At 34.1% G+C, this 17,305-nt stretch overlaps 1 protein-coding gene across 1 annotated transcript; it reads right to left on the reverse strand.

The window, feature by feature from the left end:
- Window positions 1–2,979: 2,979 nt before the first annotated feature.
- On the reverse strand, window positions 2,980–4,314 carry LOC143561719 (akuammiline synthase 1-like). The gene has a single exon (XM_077049717.1). It carries the CDS (start codon window positions 4,312–4,314, stop codon window positions 2,980–2,982), a length of 1,335 nt encoding a protein of 444 aa, XP_076905832.1.
- Window positions 4,315–17,305: the final 12,991 nt, after the last annotated feature.

The raw sequence follows: 17,305 nt of genomic DNA on the forward strand, positions 1-17,305 counted from the left end.
AATATTCATGACTATCAACCTGAGTGAGAAGATCACGAAAGACAGGGGCTGGTTCCGTTGCACGAACAACAACTGAAAATTTTTCAAACGATGAACCGAGCCCACACAAAAAACTATGAAACTTGTCAATATCGGACACGGGGTCACCAATGGCAGCCAATTGATCACATATTCCTTTAAACTTTCGCCCAAACACAGCCACGGAAGAGGAACCTTTGGTAATTTGCCGAAGACTATCACGAAGGAGATGCATACGTTCGATGGAAGCATTACAGTAGGCAGATTCAAGGGCTGGCCATATTAGGTGAGCAGTGGTCAACCCCAAGATTTCAGCAACAGCTTCTTCAGATAAGGTAGAGTTGATTAGCAAAATAGCTCGTAGGACGGCATCGGCCCAAACTGTATAATCAGGATTTGGTGATTGTTTGCCCTCTGGTAGCAGCAGGAGGAGTAAGGGTTCCATCAACATGGCCAATCAATTTTTGATGGGTAAGGATGGGCATGATTTGATTTTTCCACAGGAGATAATTCGAAGATGAGAGTTTGAGATTGATGAGGTGAAGCAGAGTGGAGATGGGGAAGGAACTGACAGACTGAGAAGAGGATGCGGCGATTAATGAAGGGTTAAAGAATAACAAGGAGAGAAAATAGGATCGAGGTTAGGAGGATACCAAAGGAAGTAGAGACTAAACTCTTCTATATATAATCAGTTACATACAATAATAATGGAAATACAATAATCACGTATCTACAATTTAATTACAAAATAATTGATTCCTCAATCAATGGGATTGCATATCTCTGTCAGATACAAAACCTGAAACTACACTTGATCATCCACAAACTTATATTAATATTAGTCATCAGCGTGTGAGTGAGGCATATGGAGAGAGGCTGGCAGCGAAGGTTTTCGGACCAGGTGGTAAAAAGGGTTTCCGATGGGGATATAAAGTGGGAAAACGTATTCACTCGGTCGCAAAAGAGTGTGAAAAAGTTATGGACGCATTGAATTCAGCCTCGTGCCCTGAGCCAACAAGCCTGTTGCCGAACAGTGAGATTGTTAACTGCGTAGTAGAAGTTGCTAATTTTGATGGATTGAATGGGACATGTAGCCAGACGTACGAGAGTAGTCAGGTTCCACCTGAAGCCACTTGCAATCTTGATGAACCTAGTACGCTTGACGCTCGTAACTGTGTGAAGATCAAACCTTGATGGGTTGTTTGTTGGTGATCGATAAGGATCGATGTTTGCTTTTTAAATATTAAGAGGTGTGCTTAGCTTGTGCTTGATTTCAATGTTTTTATAGGTGTGAAAAATATAATTGTATTCCTGTTGGTAAAAAAGAAAAAAAAAATAGAGAGAGAGAGAGAGAGGTGTGTGCTTGATATTATTGTTATTCAGAAAAAAAAAAGATGTATGCTTGATTTCAATGTTTTTCAAAAAAAAAAAAAAAGTGTGGTTAATATAGTTGTACTGCTATTAAATGTAAACCTTATTATGTGCTTAATATAATTATGTAAAAAAAAGTGTGTTTGATATAATTGTATTACTATTGGCAGTAAAATGTGCTTAATACATTGTGTTTCCACCCGTAATCAAAATGAAAAGAAATACAATAAAAAAAATAAAAGCTTCCCACTTTATTTGTTACACGCTCAATAAACAAACCGAAGAACCAAAATTAAAAACAAAAACTCATTGTAGTATATGTGTGGATCAAGCTCTTCTTTTGAACCTCAAAACAAATTAGAGTGTGAGAACCAAATCTTCAAATTTTGATGATCAAAGAAGCCAACTTTGAGATCATTGTGAAATTGATAACTCAAGAAGTCGGATTTTAACCTTGCGGATCAGAGGTGGGGTGTGACATGAGAAAAATTCGAGATGTTAGACAAATGAAGTGAAATAGTAACAAAACGGAATATTGAAATGATAAGATTTAAGATTTAAGAAATTGAATTGAAAACATCATTTACCTTAAAATGTAAATCAAATGTCAAAATTGTTATTGCAACATGTTATAAACTAAAAAACTTAAATAAATTTATAATTAATATAACCGAAAAAAAAATTAGTTTTATGCCCTGCTTGCGGTGCACGCATATAATGTATATATGTGTGAACCCTCGGGTGGGCAAAAGTGAAATTGCACTAATTTTGACATTATTTTACTAATCTCGTGAAAACGTTAAAAGTGGTGGAAGGTTAATCAAGCATCATGTGATTGCGCTGATAGCCGAAAGACAAGGGTGCATGCACCAATCGGTCGGTGTCCCGATGGTTGAGTGTTATGTGTCTTATGTCCAAGGCTTGATGCAAAACTACTATCGAGCCGGGGGTCTCACCGGAAGCAGCCTCTTTATTCCTATGGGGTAGAGGTAAGCCTGCCTACATCTTACCTCCTTACACCCTACCATAGCTTTGCTATTGGTGCGATATATTGAGTACGATGATGATGATGACTCTAGTCACGTTCTCATTAACTGTCACATATGAATTAATACTAACTGACCCGTTGATTTATGGATGTTGGTTTGATTTGGATTTGAATCAACGGCTAAAATACGTGAAAAAGTATATATGAAGTTATAATCAGTGACATCACACTTGTTTCTCATGGAACCATTCAAGATACCACTTATATTCATGATTCATAAGGAGACAACAAGCGTAGACCCCAAGTCTTTGCATTCAGTCACTCAAATACAAACTGTGGTCCACAATAAATTAGTACGTGCGAACCACTGGTTGAGGGTCTTTTAATTAATATTTAGAATAAAAAAAATCAGGGTAAAAAAACAAGCAAAACGACTTTGATTCTTTCATATGTTTTTTTAATGATACATGAACGGACACTATTAAGACATAACAAATACATAGACTTAAACATGATAAATTTACCGCCCAAAATCAACACACAATGTCTTGGGTTCATTCCAATGTGTATATGCTTTTATTGACACATAAAATCAACTTTAGTTAATTTTGACAAAATGAAAGTAGTTCCTTGTCATTCTGAAATCTTTCCATGTCTTGTTTATCCAAAGTCATCCATGCTTCAATACCATCTCCGTTGGGAGTATCCATTAGCACAAAACCAATTAGGTTTGTAGATCTTAACGTTAAACCTACAACTGCGGGTTTTCCCCATCCGAAATCAACTTTGTTATAAGGGAACCCGCATAAGCTCGAACACAAAAAGTATCTATCCGCAACATTTTCTAAATCATAATTCATTTCTCTTGACACATTCGAATCAAAGCTTTCACGAACCAGTTGAAGATTTTGGAGTCGTTCAAGTTCCATCTTCTGTTTTTTAATCTCCGAAACCACAACACTTAATGAAGTTTCACTTTCATTTCGGGTGGTGACCAACATCTTTGCGGTGATATTCCCAACGGTAGTTTGGGGCAGCTTTGGGACAAATTTGTTACGCATATTGACAGGAATAAATAAGAAGGATGGCTTAAAAGAAGATGATGTTTGGGTGGTTGCTGCTAATATAGTTTTGTAAATTAGAGAAATCAATACTTCTACCCGTGTAGGACTGTTTATAGATAGTGTAAGGACTTTATTCTTGAGATCGCTTAATTTCGAGTTGGGGAACACGAATTTTCTCGTGATTGCATTAACACACCTTTCATGCAAAGCCGCAAGTTCTGGTAGAAGAAAATTGGTGGTAGCTTGGTAATGAATGAAGTGAGGGTTAAGGGGCAGTACCTCTTTGTGATCAATGGAACCATGACGTGCCACCGAAGCCCAATGACTAAGAAACGAGCCAAGAGTACAACCATCACCAACTCTGTGTGACAAAGACACTGCCACCGCGATTCCACCACACGCAAAGTGATTGACTTGAACTCCAACAAGACACTCTCTATAAGGAGAGTTTTCCCAAAACATGCCATCAACAAAAAGTTGGCTAACCAAGTCATTATCTTCACTTATATGTTGTAACATGTTCATTTGGCTATTGTTTTTGGTTTCAACAAACACAACCCCCTCATCGTTACATTCGACGCAAGGGGTTGTTGGTGTGTGTATCCTGCCAGCAAACGAATAGTATCGTGTTAGGCTCTGTGACAATGATCGCTTCATCTTGTGGGCTTTCTCGTGAGGGGTTAAACTGCAAATTTCATTGTTTGGGTAGTAGAGTACAATTGGTATATAGACGGGTAATTGCGATTGATCAATCGGGGAAAGATTATAAGTTTTGAGATGAGATGGGGTCGGAGATGAGGGCTTGATTATTTCTCGAGAAATAATGGTGTGAGGTTGCCTTCTACCGAATTCCGGGTTCTTCCCTATCATCATCATCAACAACTTTTAACGGAGAGATTTATTGTTTTTAATCTAGTCGTTGCAAATTACGTGTAGATAGCTAGCTCTATATATAGTGCAACCTTCGTACCCTGGTGAGTACATTATTGAATACTAATAAAAGCTAGCATTAGATATTCATTGATCATTCTCCACGTGGACTTTTACTTTCATCATTAAGATGTACAATAAAAAGTTGTGCTGTCTTTAAGAATTATTAAATTTTTTTGGTACGAAGCCGAAAAAAATTTAGGCGTTATGTGAAAGGGTTTTTTTGTTAAGTTTAAACAATTTAACTTTTAAATAAAATTACTTGGTTATAGTTTGGGTTGTGTAAAGAACTTTTTGAATATAAATAGGCTTAAACATGTAGTGAGACTAGAACCCACAACCTTTTGGTTGGAATTCATACCCATTTGCAACTAGATTAAGCTAATGGTTGTGTAATTAATCGAGTTTAAACACTAAATGTATTTCATATATTTAGGGGAGAGTTATTGTACAATAATGACTTATCGTACATTACGTACGCGACACTGCTGGTCATCGATTTCAATTTTACGCAATGACAGTTTAGTAAATAACCCAAACAGTAGTTCGCGATCAAATTCATCGATTTAAAATCGATTCCGATCCAAATTCAGAACTCCTTAATCTATCTCATCCAATTTCTAAACTCTAATCACAACTTACAATATGAAATCTCAAAAGTCAAAACCCAGAATTGAAAAGAACGTCACTGAACATTAAAAATCTTCAAATTGATCAAAAAATGATGATTTAATCAATCGAATTGATGTGTAAGAGGCTTTAGAATCATCAATCGATTATGAAAATACAGATTAACACACTTAATTGAGCTCTGATTAGGGTTCATGTTTAAACGTTCTGACCAAAATAAACACCAAAATGATGATTTAATCAATCGAATTGATGTGTAGAAGCATTTAGATTCATCAATCAATTATGGAATTGCAAAAATAACGCACTCAATCGAGCTCTGATTAGGGTTCAAAATATTATGTTTAAACGTTCTGACAAAAAAGAACATCTTTAAACGTTCTAATACATTCAACGAAGCACTGGGTGTTAAAAAAATGAATATCTTTAAACATTATAATACGTTCTAAGAAGTTCAGGTTGTTTAATAAAAAGTTTAGAAGTTCTAAGAAGTTCTGGGTGTTCAAAAAAGTTTAGAAGTTCTGATAAAAAGTTTAGAAGTTCTAAGAAGTTCTGGCTGTTCAGAACTTCTAAAACTAACAAAAAAAAAAAAAAGAAATTAAACATGTAAACATGAAATTGAACACCGAAATCACTTCATATAATCTCATAATCATCAAACAATCATCAATCGACTGTTAATTTGATCATTGATTCGACCATATGAACAAAATATGGAACGTCAACTGGGTTTCTTCAAAAACTCAAAATTGATTAATTAAAACTTCAAATTGATGATTAATTGGACCAATTTCAAAGTTTAATTGATCAATTAGTTCAACAATTTCAATTTCAATTGGGCAATTTAATCAACTGACATGTGAGCAACGATCGATGGTTGTGTCGGAAGAAGATGGTGGTCGCGAAGGTGGATGGTGAACGGAATCGTTGAACGGCGATGGTGAAGGTGGACGGAATCGATGGGAGAAGAGGTTGAAGGAGTCCGACTCGCGAAATTGTGATTTTAGGTTAGGATGGTTATTGAAGATGGACGCTCCAGACATTCGCGTACCTATTGTACGATAAACGATTTTCGTATTCCATCTTTTACCTATATATATATATATATATATATATATATATATATATATATAAATTCGGGCATAGTGGGGTGTTGGGTCGGGCATCGACCATTCTCCAAATAAATCGTTAATAACGAAGTTATTAAGAGTCTTTAGTTTGTTTTTGGTTTTAGTCGTTTCATGTCTCTATCCAGACGGAAGAAAGGGTAAGGGTTAGGGATTAAACTAGCAATTCATGATTCGTTGGTGTGTGTGTTTTTTGTTGTTGTTGTTGTTGTTGTAGTTCGTTTGTCGTGTTTTATAATAATAGGTTTTGTTGTTTACTATCGGAGTGTTATTACAACTAGTTGTGTCAGTGTGTTTGATTTATTTCAATTGTGTTATGCAGTTGAACAATAATGGAAAAGAAGAAGCCCCCTAGTAACGTGATATCCCTCTTGATGAAGAACCAAGGCGTGTTGTAGTCTAGTTATAGTTAATTAGTCTTTAATTTTGAAACCCTCAAATTCTACGGTTTCAAAAAATTGGAACGGAATCTATAAGGTAATGTGTTTTGGTTATTTTGACATAAAGACACCAAAAAGTCTTGTAGGATGGTTGTTGGTGTGCTTTAGAGCATTCTCATCCAATGCCCTATATTATGTGAGGAGTATTTTTATAATTTGGAGAGTGGTTTATTGTGTTGTGAGTAAAGAGTTTTTATATTTTAGAAAATATAGTGATTTTTCTGTATATTTGAAAAGTTACCGTTCATCATCTATAATTTTTTAATATATTTTGAAAGTGGTTATGAGTGAATGAGAGAGAAATGATAATAATAAATGTATAAAAGAATATTATTTAATTGAAAATAAGAGAGAGAATATGTAGTGTGTTTTATTGTAATTTTGAATTTAGGGATGAAATGTTGGATGGAATGCTCATAGTAGACCAATGTGTGGTAGGTACACGGAATAAGTCCACACTAGAAAATGTGTGTGTAGATATTGTGTTTTAGTTTTGATTTGGTGAATGGTTGGTTGTGGTGTGTTATTTTGATTGTTAGGTTTTGTGTGTTGGTGGGTTCTGTTTGTGTGTTGTTGCAGTGTGTTAGTAACAATGTGTGGCCATGGTGTGTTATCAAGATTGAGTTTGTTTTTTTTGTTTCTTTTTTTAGTTTAGTTGTGTTGGTGTGATGGTGACAAATGTTGGTGTTTTTCTAGTGTACAGTTGTTTTTGTGGGTGTTATGTACGTGTTGATAACAATAAATTAGGATTACTTTTGTTTGTGCTAACGGGTTATTGTGTCATGTGATGAGTTAGTTGATGTGCTTGTCCAAACTAAATGTTTGTTATTGGTTTGGCAGTTCGAAAAACACCAAGAATAGCATACAATACAAGTTTGAGAGATGTCGGTTATGGGAATTAGATCAAGAAAGTCATTAGCTTGTATTAAATAATTAAGGTTTAGTGTTTTGATTAGATGTGGAGTTAATGTTGTTGTTTCATTGTAAATAATGCAAGCATTCCGGTCGCAAGAAGTTCAGTGATTCGACAAACACCTATGGTGAAGCAATTTTTTAAATGTAAGATGCTTATTTGAAAACTTAATTTCAGTCACTAATTTAGCGAGTATTTAGAAGTAAAGTGTATTAACATTTTGATGCATGCATCAAATGAAAACACAGTAAGTAGAGGCGATTCAGATGATAACTTTGTAACACCTCCCGAGAAGAGAACGAAAACTAGTGAAGTTAAAGAGAACAAGCAGTTGATGTTTTATGAATATAGTGGGAATAAGAGAAAACCAATGGTCATAGCAAGCTTGTTCCATGAATATATTACAAACTTGACACATGAGCAGAAAAAAAAATAGTAACATGTATGAGGTTAGGTAGTATTCTAGAAATGAATATAGCTAACATACCAACTGGTTTGGGCCACTGGCTGCAGGTTAAAAACTATGACCACGATGGTAGCCCTCTTAATTTGGGAGATAAACAAGTAAAAATGAGCGAGTCTCGTGTAGAAAGTTTGTTAGGGATCCCGAGGGGAACGCTGAGTGGAGACGTCGAGGCCAAGGCTTGAAGATGAAGTTATTAAAAAGTGGATGAGTCAGTTTGACAACCCAAAGGCGAAAATATGTCTGTTAGACTTTATGGAGTATGTGAAAATCAATAAAGATACAAACTAGAATTTCAAAATGAATGTAACATCTCGAAATACACCATTTATGTTTGGGTCAATTATGTCAATCCTCAAAGATTGACATAATTTTTTAGAGTATTTTTTTAAATAACTTTTTGAAATAGCATACCTTTTTTTAAAGAAAAATCATATTGTTAATTAATAAATGAAAAGGATTAAAAAAACATACAAATTGATCAACACGTTGGTTTTTTTCTCATTCAACATTACTTTCAAGCAACCGAACTTAACAAAAAATATACAGATGAGTTTTTTTTTTTGAACGGAAAGAATATGATAAGATAAAAGCATACAAAACTTTTTATCACTTTTATAAAGACGTTATATTATTATTTTTTGCCACGCATGGATTTTTAACTAACCAAACCATAACGCTAGCTTAGTTTAACACATGGTCTAAGGGAAGAGGGGCATAAGCCTCCACCGTCACCCTAATAGGAAAAATGGGTACATCAATTCATGGACTAGTGGTGCCTGATTTGTCTAGGAAGAGAAAGATGACATGTATGTGTGTGTTTGAAGAGGAGAGAGAGAGAGTTGGGGTAGTTGAGTTGAATGCCCGTATGTGTTTTAAGTGTATTAAAGTAGCTTAAAATATGAAATTGACATGACATTAATACATTGGTGAGTATTTGGGTAGCTTAGTGGAGCACCCCACTTCACCTAAAAGAGAAGGTACGTTTAACCTAAAGTGACAACTAATTAACGTGTTTAATTTACTAATCAAAATCCATGTTATGCTTAGATTGTAATTAATGACTTTTGTGGATCATTTAATTTATACTCAAATCCATACTTACCGTCAAGATTGACATCCACCTCCAATTAATTCTTTTTGATTCCCAGTAGCCGAGTAGCTGCAACCATCTTCGACTACGGCAGGCGACAATACACTCAAATGTGTGTTTAATTTGTAAAAAAAGTAATGAAACACAGTCTAAATATTACACTTATTAATTTGTAAGAATTGGTCAAATCAATTTACGCTCTAATCAAATTCCATTCACTCGTAAGTGAAATCATGCTCAAAATGGAATCACACTCAAATTACTTCACTTGATTGCATGATTTCTTAGCTAGAATTCATTGGCATTGATGTAAAACACATGTCTTTGTGCACATTGACCGACTTGAGTTGGATAAGCTGAAGTTGTTTGGGCTGGGATGGCTTGAATGGGCCGAGCTTGAATCAGTTGAGCTTGCAAAATTTTGGGCTTGAACTTGGACTTGATTGACTTGGGCTTGGGGAGGTTGGACTTGGCAAGCTTGAACTTGATAGAGTTGGATCGGGTAGGATTGCACTTGATAAACAAGTTTTGGGCACGTATTGCGGAGATGAGTTGGGTCCCACAATGGTAGCGGGTTCGTACAGTTGGGTGTACGCGGACATATGGTGTGACATATGAGTGGGTAAATGGTTGAGCAACCGGGGGGGGGGGGGTTGTGCGTGTATAGGTGCACGACAAGTGGTGGAAAGGTGACCAAGGTAGCCACAAGTTGTACATTGGTGACATTGTGTATGAGTAGGATGATGGCGTTGGCATCGGTTACAATAGGGGTGTGTCCCCGTGTAGATTTTACGAAAGTTGCATGTGGTCCAAAAGATGGTGTCGTCAGAGGATCTTGAAGACCAACGGTGGAGAGTTGGTGGGTGTTGACGGATACAAGTTTTTAGAAGACGAATCTAATGCAAACTTTGTCTCCATGAATATCAAAAACGAAAAGTTTGGTTCAAAAGTTGTTTGAGCCTAGTGGTTTGGTTCAAAAGTTGTTAGAGCCGACGGATTTGAAACATGTGGCTGTTTTATTGGTTCAAACAAAACCCATCACGCAAAGACATATTTGGTTCAAAACTTGTCTTTATGACGGTTTTGGATGGAAATTTATAGAATATTTCAATAAAATAGTGCATAGGTTAAATTTACAACATACTCAAGATTCAAGAAATTTGCCTACATTGGCACAAACGACACCCAGAAGTCACAAATGGAGCATAAAAAGGACAAAAGGAGCCTAAAAGGCACAAACGGAGCCCAAAAGGCACAAACAAGCGCAAATGGCATAAAGGGGGGGGGGGGCAAAAGTCACAAACGGAGCCAAAAGGCACAAAGAAGCCCAACATGCAAAAATAGAGCCAAAAAGACACAAACAAAGCTTAAAATGCATTAATTGAGCCAAAAAGGCACAAAGAGCTTAAAAATACAAAGGCATCCCAAAAAGCACAAAAGAGCCCAAAAGGCACAAACGAAGCTTAAAAGCCACAAACAAAGGGAACCCAAAACGCCCAAAAGGCACAAACGGAGCTTAAAAGACGCTAAAGGAGCCCAAAAGGCACAAACGGAGCTTAAAAGGCACAAAAGAAGCTCAAAAGGCACAAATGGAGCACAACAGGCACAAACAAATGGAGCTAAAAAGGCATAGACAGAATCCGGAAGGCACAAATGGAGCGTAAAAAACACAACGGTTTTTTACACTTTTCAAGTAATATATATTTACTCTACTAACTAAACGATTTTTACACTTTTCAAGTTAATTACTATATATAATTATATAAAAGAAAATATAGAATACAATAATTGTTTAACGTACATTAGGTACAAAAATACTTATATTCATGAAATCGGTCCATGAAATCACATCACAAGATCTCGAAATCGTCAATACATATCCAATTAATCATTGGTTCACTGAAATAAACAGTTTTGGATTGTTACTCGATCAATTTTTTACTTTTCTTCACGAAAACCGTTTTTGAGCGTTTTAGTATTTTTGCCTTTGAGCATTTTAGTATTTTTGTATTTGAGCGCTTTTGTTTTTGTCTTTTAACGTGATTCGCGTACATATCGTACGTTAAGCAATTATTGTACGATAACTTTACCCTAATTATATATCCATACATACATACATACATACATATATACATACATACATACATACATTGGTTCACTGAAAACCATAAAACAATATGAACCGGGAAACCATGTTTTTACATATAATAAGTTAATAAAAAAATATTTTTACTAAAAAAAATCATTTTTACTTAGCCTTTTGGGAGCATTTTCATATACACACATTGTAAAACTCGTTTTGATAAAAATAAAATAAAATCTTTTTTTAAAAAGGTAAAAATTATATAAAAATAAGTTCTCTTTATTAGAACACCTTCTAACTATGTTTATATACAAAAGTTTTAAAAACTATATAAAAATTGAGATATTTACATGTGAAATTGAGTTTAAGTTTTTTACATATAAAATTCACAGATTTTTGGTTCCCACTAAAAGTCTCTCTCTCTCTCTATCTCTCTCTCTCTTAACTCTTTTAGTGCAGGTAAAATCCCAAGCTCATTCCTACTCTCATATGTGTGTAATTTTGTTTTTGTTTGTTGGCTTACGACTCGCTAATTTTGTAAATGAAATTTTTGGTTCAAAAAAGAAATAAATTCAAGTGTTTGTCAAAGATACCTAGCAATAGCCACGAGTTTCCGTGTCACGTCACGTGGGCTTCTTTGTGGAGAGTGAAAGACGGAAGCAGCCCCTACACGATTCTCTATTCTCGTAGAACCTTTTTCCCTTTGTGTCCAATATTATGGTCAAATCCATCTTTTATTTTTATTTTTCTTAAATCTTATTATTATTATCTACTTCCTTTATTACCTCAATGTCAAACAAGATTGACCATGAATGCAGAAAAAGATAGAATGGGACCAATCAAAAGAGGAAAACGTATCTTGATTGTAGACTTTTTATCTCAGTTCATGTGTTTTTTTTTATATTATCAGCATAGCTTGATATGATGTAACATATTAAAGGTAGACGCGTGTTTTGTTGGTCATATGTTTTTATGACAAACAGTCTGAAACCAATAATATTGTCGTTTGTTAATGATATTATTTATAATGACGTTGATGGGTTGGGTATTTGATGTAACGCGTCACTAAGGGAATTAGTGGAAGAAGATGATATGATCCACAAGCTTCCGGGGACCTTTTTGCTATAATTCGTCAAACGGGTTTGGTTTTCTTAAGTGTGAATGGTTCGTTGTAAGGACATATTTCCTATTTGAATGCAATAATGGTTGGTTACGTTTGTCAATAAATATATTAGTTTTAGGAAGTCAAGCAAGAAAATGTCAAGTTTCCCAATTTAAGCATTAATGCAATGAGAAAAATGAACATTAATATAAGAAATGGTCAAAGATTGGCTTAAAAGTATGTTTAAACTAGAGAAGAATTAGACCTAGGATTATTACGAATCGATTGGGTACTAATGGTATATTTATTTCGATAGAACAAATAGTTAAGGTTTAATATAGTTAGGTTGGTCCATTATGCTTGTGATCGCTTGTAAAGTTTCTGTAGATGGTAAAAATTTTTATGGCTCAACTCTTTAGGAGGGTGTGATTGTTGCACAACCGCCGGGGGGGGGAGGTTTGATCAAGAGCCAAATTCCAGTTGACGCTATCATCATCACCCACAAATCGTCAGCAACTGATGGAGAGTTTGATTCTTCAACATGAATGTGAAGATGAATTAAGTACAGATGAATTTTATGTCAATTTGTCATGAGTACAATGTGAAGATGAAAATTGAGAAGTGAAAATGCAAGTTGCGTATCTATAGGCCTTGTAAAAATAGTCGTTGGAATATATAATCGGAAAATGTAATTTTTATTTTTAATTTTTGTTTTATATTTTGTTAATTTTAACTTTCTTTTTACTATTCAAATATATACAAAATATATAAATCCCTAAAAATGAATGGTCGTCTAGCATCACCTTAATAAAGTTCGGGACAATTCAAAAACCATCTAAAATAATTAAGACTATCAAAAACAATTTTCTTTTCAATGTGGTGTAGTGGTAAACAATTTGAGTTTCTCAATGGAGGCCCAAGTTCAATCCAGTTTAGAGGAGACATGGATAGCATAATGAAGGAAGGCTGAGATCTTTGTTATATCCAGTTCGATCCTGAGGGCGTCCGATCGAACCTGGATGGGTGGGTTTTCTCTGAAACTGGAGATAACTTAGAGGCGCTTAAGAGCTCCGTGTGACTGGGTTGGACCAATTGGCGATGACATTTTCCCATTGGGTCACCCCCTATATATTACCTAGACAATTCTGTTTGTTGGACGTTATAAAAAAAGACTACCAAAAACAATATAGACTTGCCGTAAACATGTTACGGGGCTATTTAATTTAGAAAAAGATACCTCTCCAACGAATTATGTCCATTATCTTTTCTAGTGGTGTAGTTCAAGTCAACACTAACTCGTGAAAGATTTGATGCATCAATGTACGCCACTTTCCTTTTTTTTCTTTTTTTTAATTCACAATCATTTAATTAAAAAACACAAATAATTAGCTAGGGATGACACCGAAATTAAAACTGATAATCTCAGACTATTTACACGACTGTACATTAGTACATATATGTGTGTTCAATTGTTCATTAAAAATAGGGTCCTACTAGTGACACACAAACACCTATACGTTTCTTATAGGTCTATACGGGACGTATTGGGTCCCTGTATACGGAGACCTAATACGCCCCCGTATAACGCTATATTTGACATATAAGGTTTTTTTAGAAAAATGGTAGGTGTCCCTAGAAAACCCCTAAACATACCATATGAGATTGCATATTTTCGTACTAATTTAATGTATATGTTTTAATTTATTGGGGTGAAGTTATTCTACATAAGTGATTAAAAATGAGAATAATGGGAAAGATTTTAGCTACACAAAAAAGAGTTAGAAAATTTAGAGTGTGTTTTATGTGGTTGTGAGTAGAGAAGAGAAAAAATGTAATTGTTCATGAGTTATTTTTTATGAAACACTGTTCGTACTATATAATTTTTTAATATTTATTAAAAGTGGTTATGAGTGAAGTATGAAGAAAATGCAATGATAAAGGTATATTATTTAACTGAAAATCTGATATATAATGTAGTGAGTTTTTAATGTAATTATAAAGATTAAGTTAGAGAACCTGTCGAGAATGATCAAATACTACACCCATCTCTAATGTCTTGCCACCCAACTAAAAGTCTGCTGTTGCATTTCTTTTGTATGTACTCATGTACAATCAAAATTACATAGCAAACTACCTCCTTCGTCTTCACTAATTTGAATAAATAAATTAGTAATATTCTTGATGCAAAACGGTAGGAATTTGGTCACTGTTGGTTCTGTTTGATATGATACAAACACTCGCTATAACAAAGGAAAGATAAAACCAAAGAAGATAAAGTTGTGATATGCCCAAAAGAACATTAACAGTCATATAACTTACGATACAAAAAAATATATATAATCTATTTAAATACAACTTTGTTTTTAACAAAATTTATACTAAAATATCGAGAAACAAAATTAAAATAGTTGAATATTCATATGGTTAACAAACATAAATTTTTAGAGAGAAATCAAATAATAAGAAATTAATTATGTTGATTAAAAATGTATATTATTTGAATTACATTGATTAAATTACAACTACAAAAAATAAAATCAAGTTTGAACAGTACTTGAAACTAGTTGCCAATTTGCCATTGGTGTGGCCCAAACGTGGTTCGGCTTTTGACTTAAACTACCAACGGCTCAATTATATGTAGGGGTCGGAAACATATGCAACTCAACATCTACCACGTGGAAAATTTTTGATTCCTTGTTAATCGAAGTGAGTCTCAATTTCTTCATTTTTCCTTTTTTTTCATATTTAATTTTTTAATAGGTCAAGTTAAAATAAAAAGTATAACTTTTATAGAAATATAAGGGAAAATCATGTGTGAAATCTATAAGAAGAGAATAAAATGAATCACACACATTTGTTAACTTTCTTTATCCATATGAAAATCACATGCTAATTACTCATATCATTATAAGACGTTCATAACTGTTTTATGACACTTTTTTCTTATAAAAAAATTTCCATAATAACGAGTGGTTTTTAATTTTTAATATGAGTACCATATCGCTATAAAACATTTTAAAAAGTTAGTTGGTTTTTTATACATTGTGTTTTTTCTTCACTTCTTATATAAATCATTAAATTGTGTTTTTACCATTGTGTTTTTTTACAAATCGATAAACCATAACTCACATAGGAGTAGGCACTAGGTAGAGGTGGCAATGTAAGTGGGTTGTGTTGGATTTGGGTGGTAGGTTAGGATGTATATGGGTCATGATGAGTATGTGTCATAATGAATTTTTAATATAGAGGATTATGATGAGTATGAGTCAAAATGGGTAAAGTTAACCCATCTTGACCCAAATGAATGTTAAAATAAAATAAAAGGGTTTCAAAAACCCCTAAAAAAGGTAATAAATAAATAATAACTTAAAATATAAATAAAAAACGCAAAATGTAAAAAAAAAAAAACTAAAATGTTTCCCCCCACCATCCTCGTTCATTAAAAAACCCGGTTTTGTATCGGTTCAGGGTCGATTTTGCTTTTTTCATTTCGGTCGGTTTAGGTATCTGTTCGGTTTCAATGATTTCAGTTTCGGTTTCGATTTCTCGGTTTCGTGGGTTTTATTTATAATAAAATTGGATGAAGCTTGTTTTAATCCATTCTAACCCACAAACAAACCCATTCTAATCCATAACAAAAATTAGTCACTAGTATTTCCCTAACCCATAGAGCTTCTAGTGATGAGTTAATGACTTTTGGTACACTTTAACTTGATGATTTAGTCATTTTAATACCTCTTTCTAAACTGACATGTGTTTATTTTTGTTCAAAGACCCATTCCAACCGGAAACATACATACATACGTACATCGTATGATCATTCAAAAGAGCCACTGCTGCTACGACAGATGCCTTTTGAAGAAAAAAAACTTAAGTATTTTAATAAAATGAGTGAGTAGAACCTTTGAAGATTGAAAAGTTGTAAGTGGAGAACAATCGAACATGATGCAACTCTTCCATATCAAATACCATAATCTTAATGGACATCACCTAAACGTAAAGGTCTATTTGTGCATGTGGCTTAACCATTGCAGGGGCCATACACCCTACCAACCACACATTTGTGCCACGTGTATGGGTACTAGTTCATATCTATTTTAAGAATAAGAATCATCGTATCGTCCTAATTTGATCAAGTGGATGAAAAAGAGGAGTATTATATCATTTATGAAGCGAAAGTGACAATTCTCTATTATCAGTTGAAAGATCGTCTAATGGTAGTGGTGATTATTTTAGTTATACTTGTTTAGTGTTTCAATAGATTATGTATCAAAATTTTGTATTCTTAATAGCGAGGCCATTTAAATAATCTTACCATTTTGTTAGAGGAACACATGAGGCAAGATGATTACATTAAACTTAGGGTTGCAAAGGAGTCAAGTTGTTCGTGAGCTACTCGAAATCGAATCGATAAATTAAAGCTCGAAACGAGCCGATCCCAAGTCTCAAATAAAGTTCGTTTAGTTATCGAGCCCGAGCTTGAGACTTCTAAGGAAGCTCATTTAGGCTCGCCGAGCCCTGTGTATTATTAAGTTGCACATCATTTGAACTAAGTATTGAGTTAACACTTCATAGCCTACATATACCAAAAAATATGTAGCAAAAATATCAACAATTTTTGCTAAGTATACTATTGCTCAAAGTGTTTACCTGAAAGCTTGGTTAGGCGAGAGGTATGCATATAATTTTGATAAAATAAAACTTATTACACAATAAAGTATTCGAAGTACAATTTGAGTAATCAGATCGTTGATGAATATTTGAACAGTAGTTGTACTTGTTACACTGAATAAAAATGTCGTTTAGTATTAATCTAGTCATATAATTATCATATAAAAGGTATCCAAATTAAAATAATTTATTCAACCTTCAGTGAGTGTACGGTTTTACACAAACACGGTCTCAGAATCTCAGTCCAGTTTACTATGGTTCGATTCCTCTTTCAAGCCCAAGAGTTTATTGATTGTTTTCAAATTTCAACACACTCATTTTCTGTTGGGCCATTTGTGTTTTGTAGGCTTCTCGTTTCTTTCCATTGGCTGTTCAATAAACTGACCAAAATATAAGTATTTCTTTTAAATAA

Source organism: Bidens hawaiensis, unplaced genomic scaffold (assembly GCF_021521415.1).
Source record: "Bidens hawaiensis isolate Kalapana, Puna unplaced genomic scaffold, B.hawaiensis_p1.1 tig00020784_1, whole genome shotgun sequence".
NCBI lineage: Eukaryota > Viridiplantae > Streptophyta > Magnoliopsida > Asterales > Asteraceae > Bidens > Bidens hawaiensis.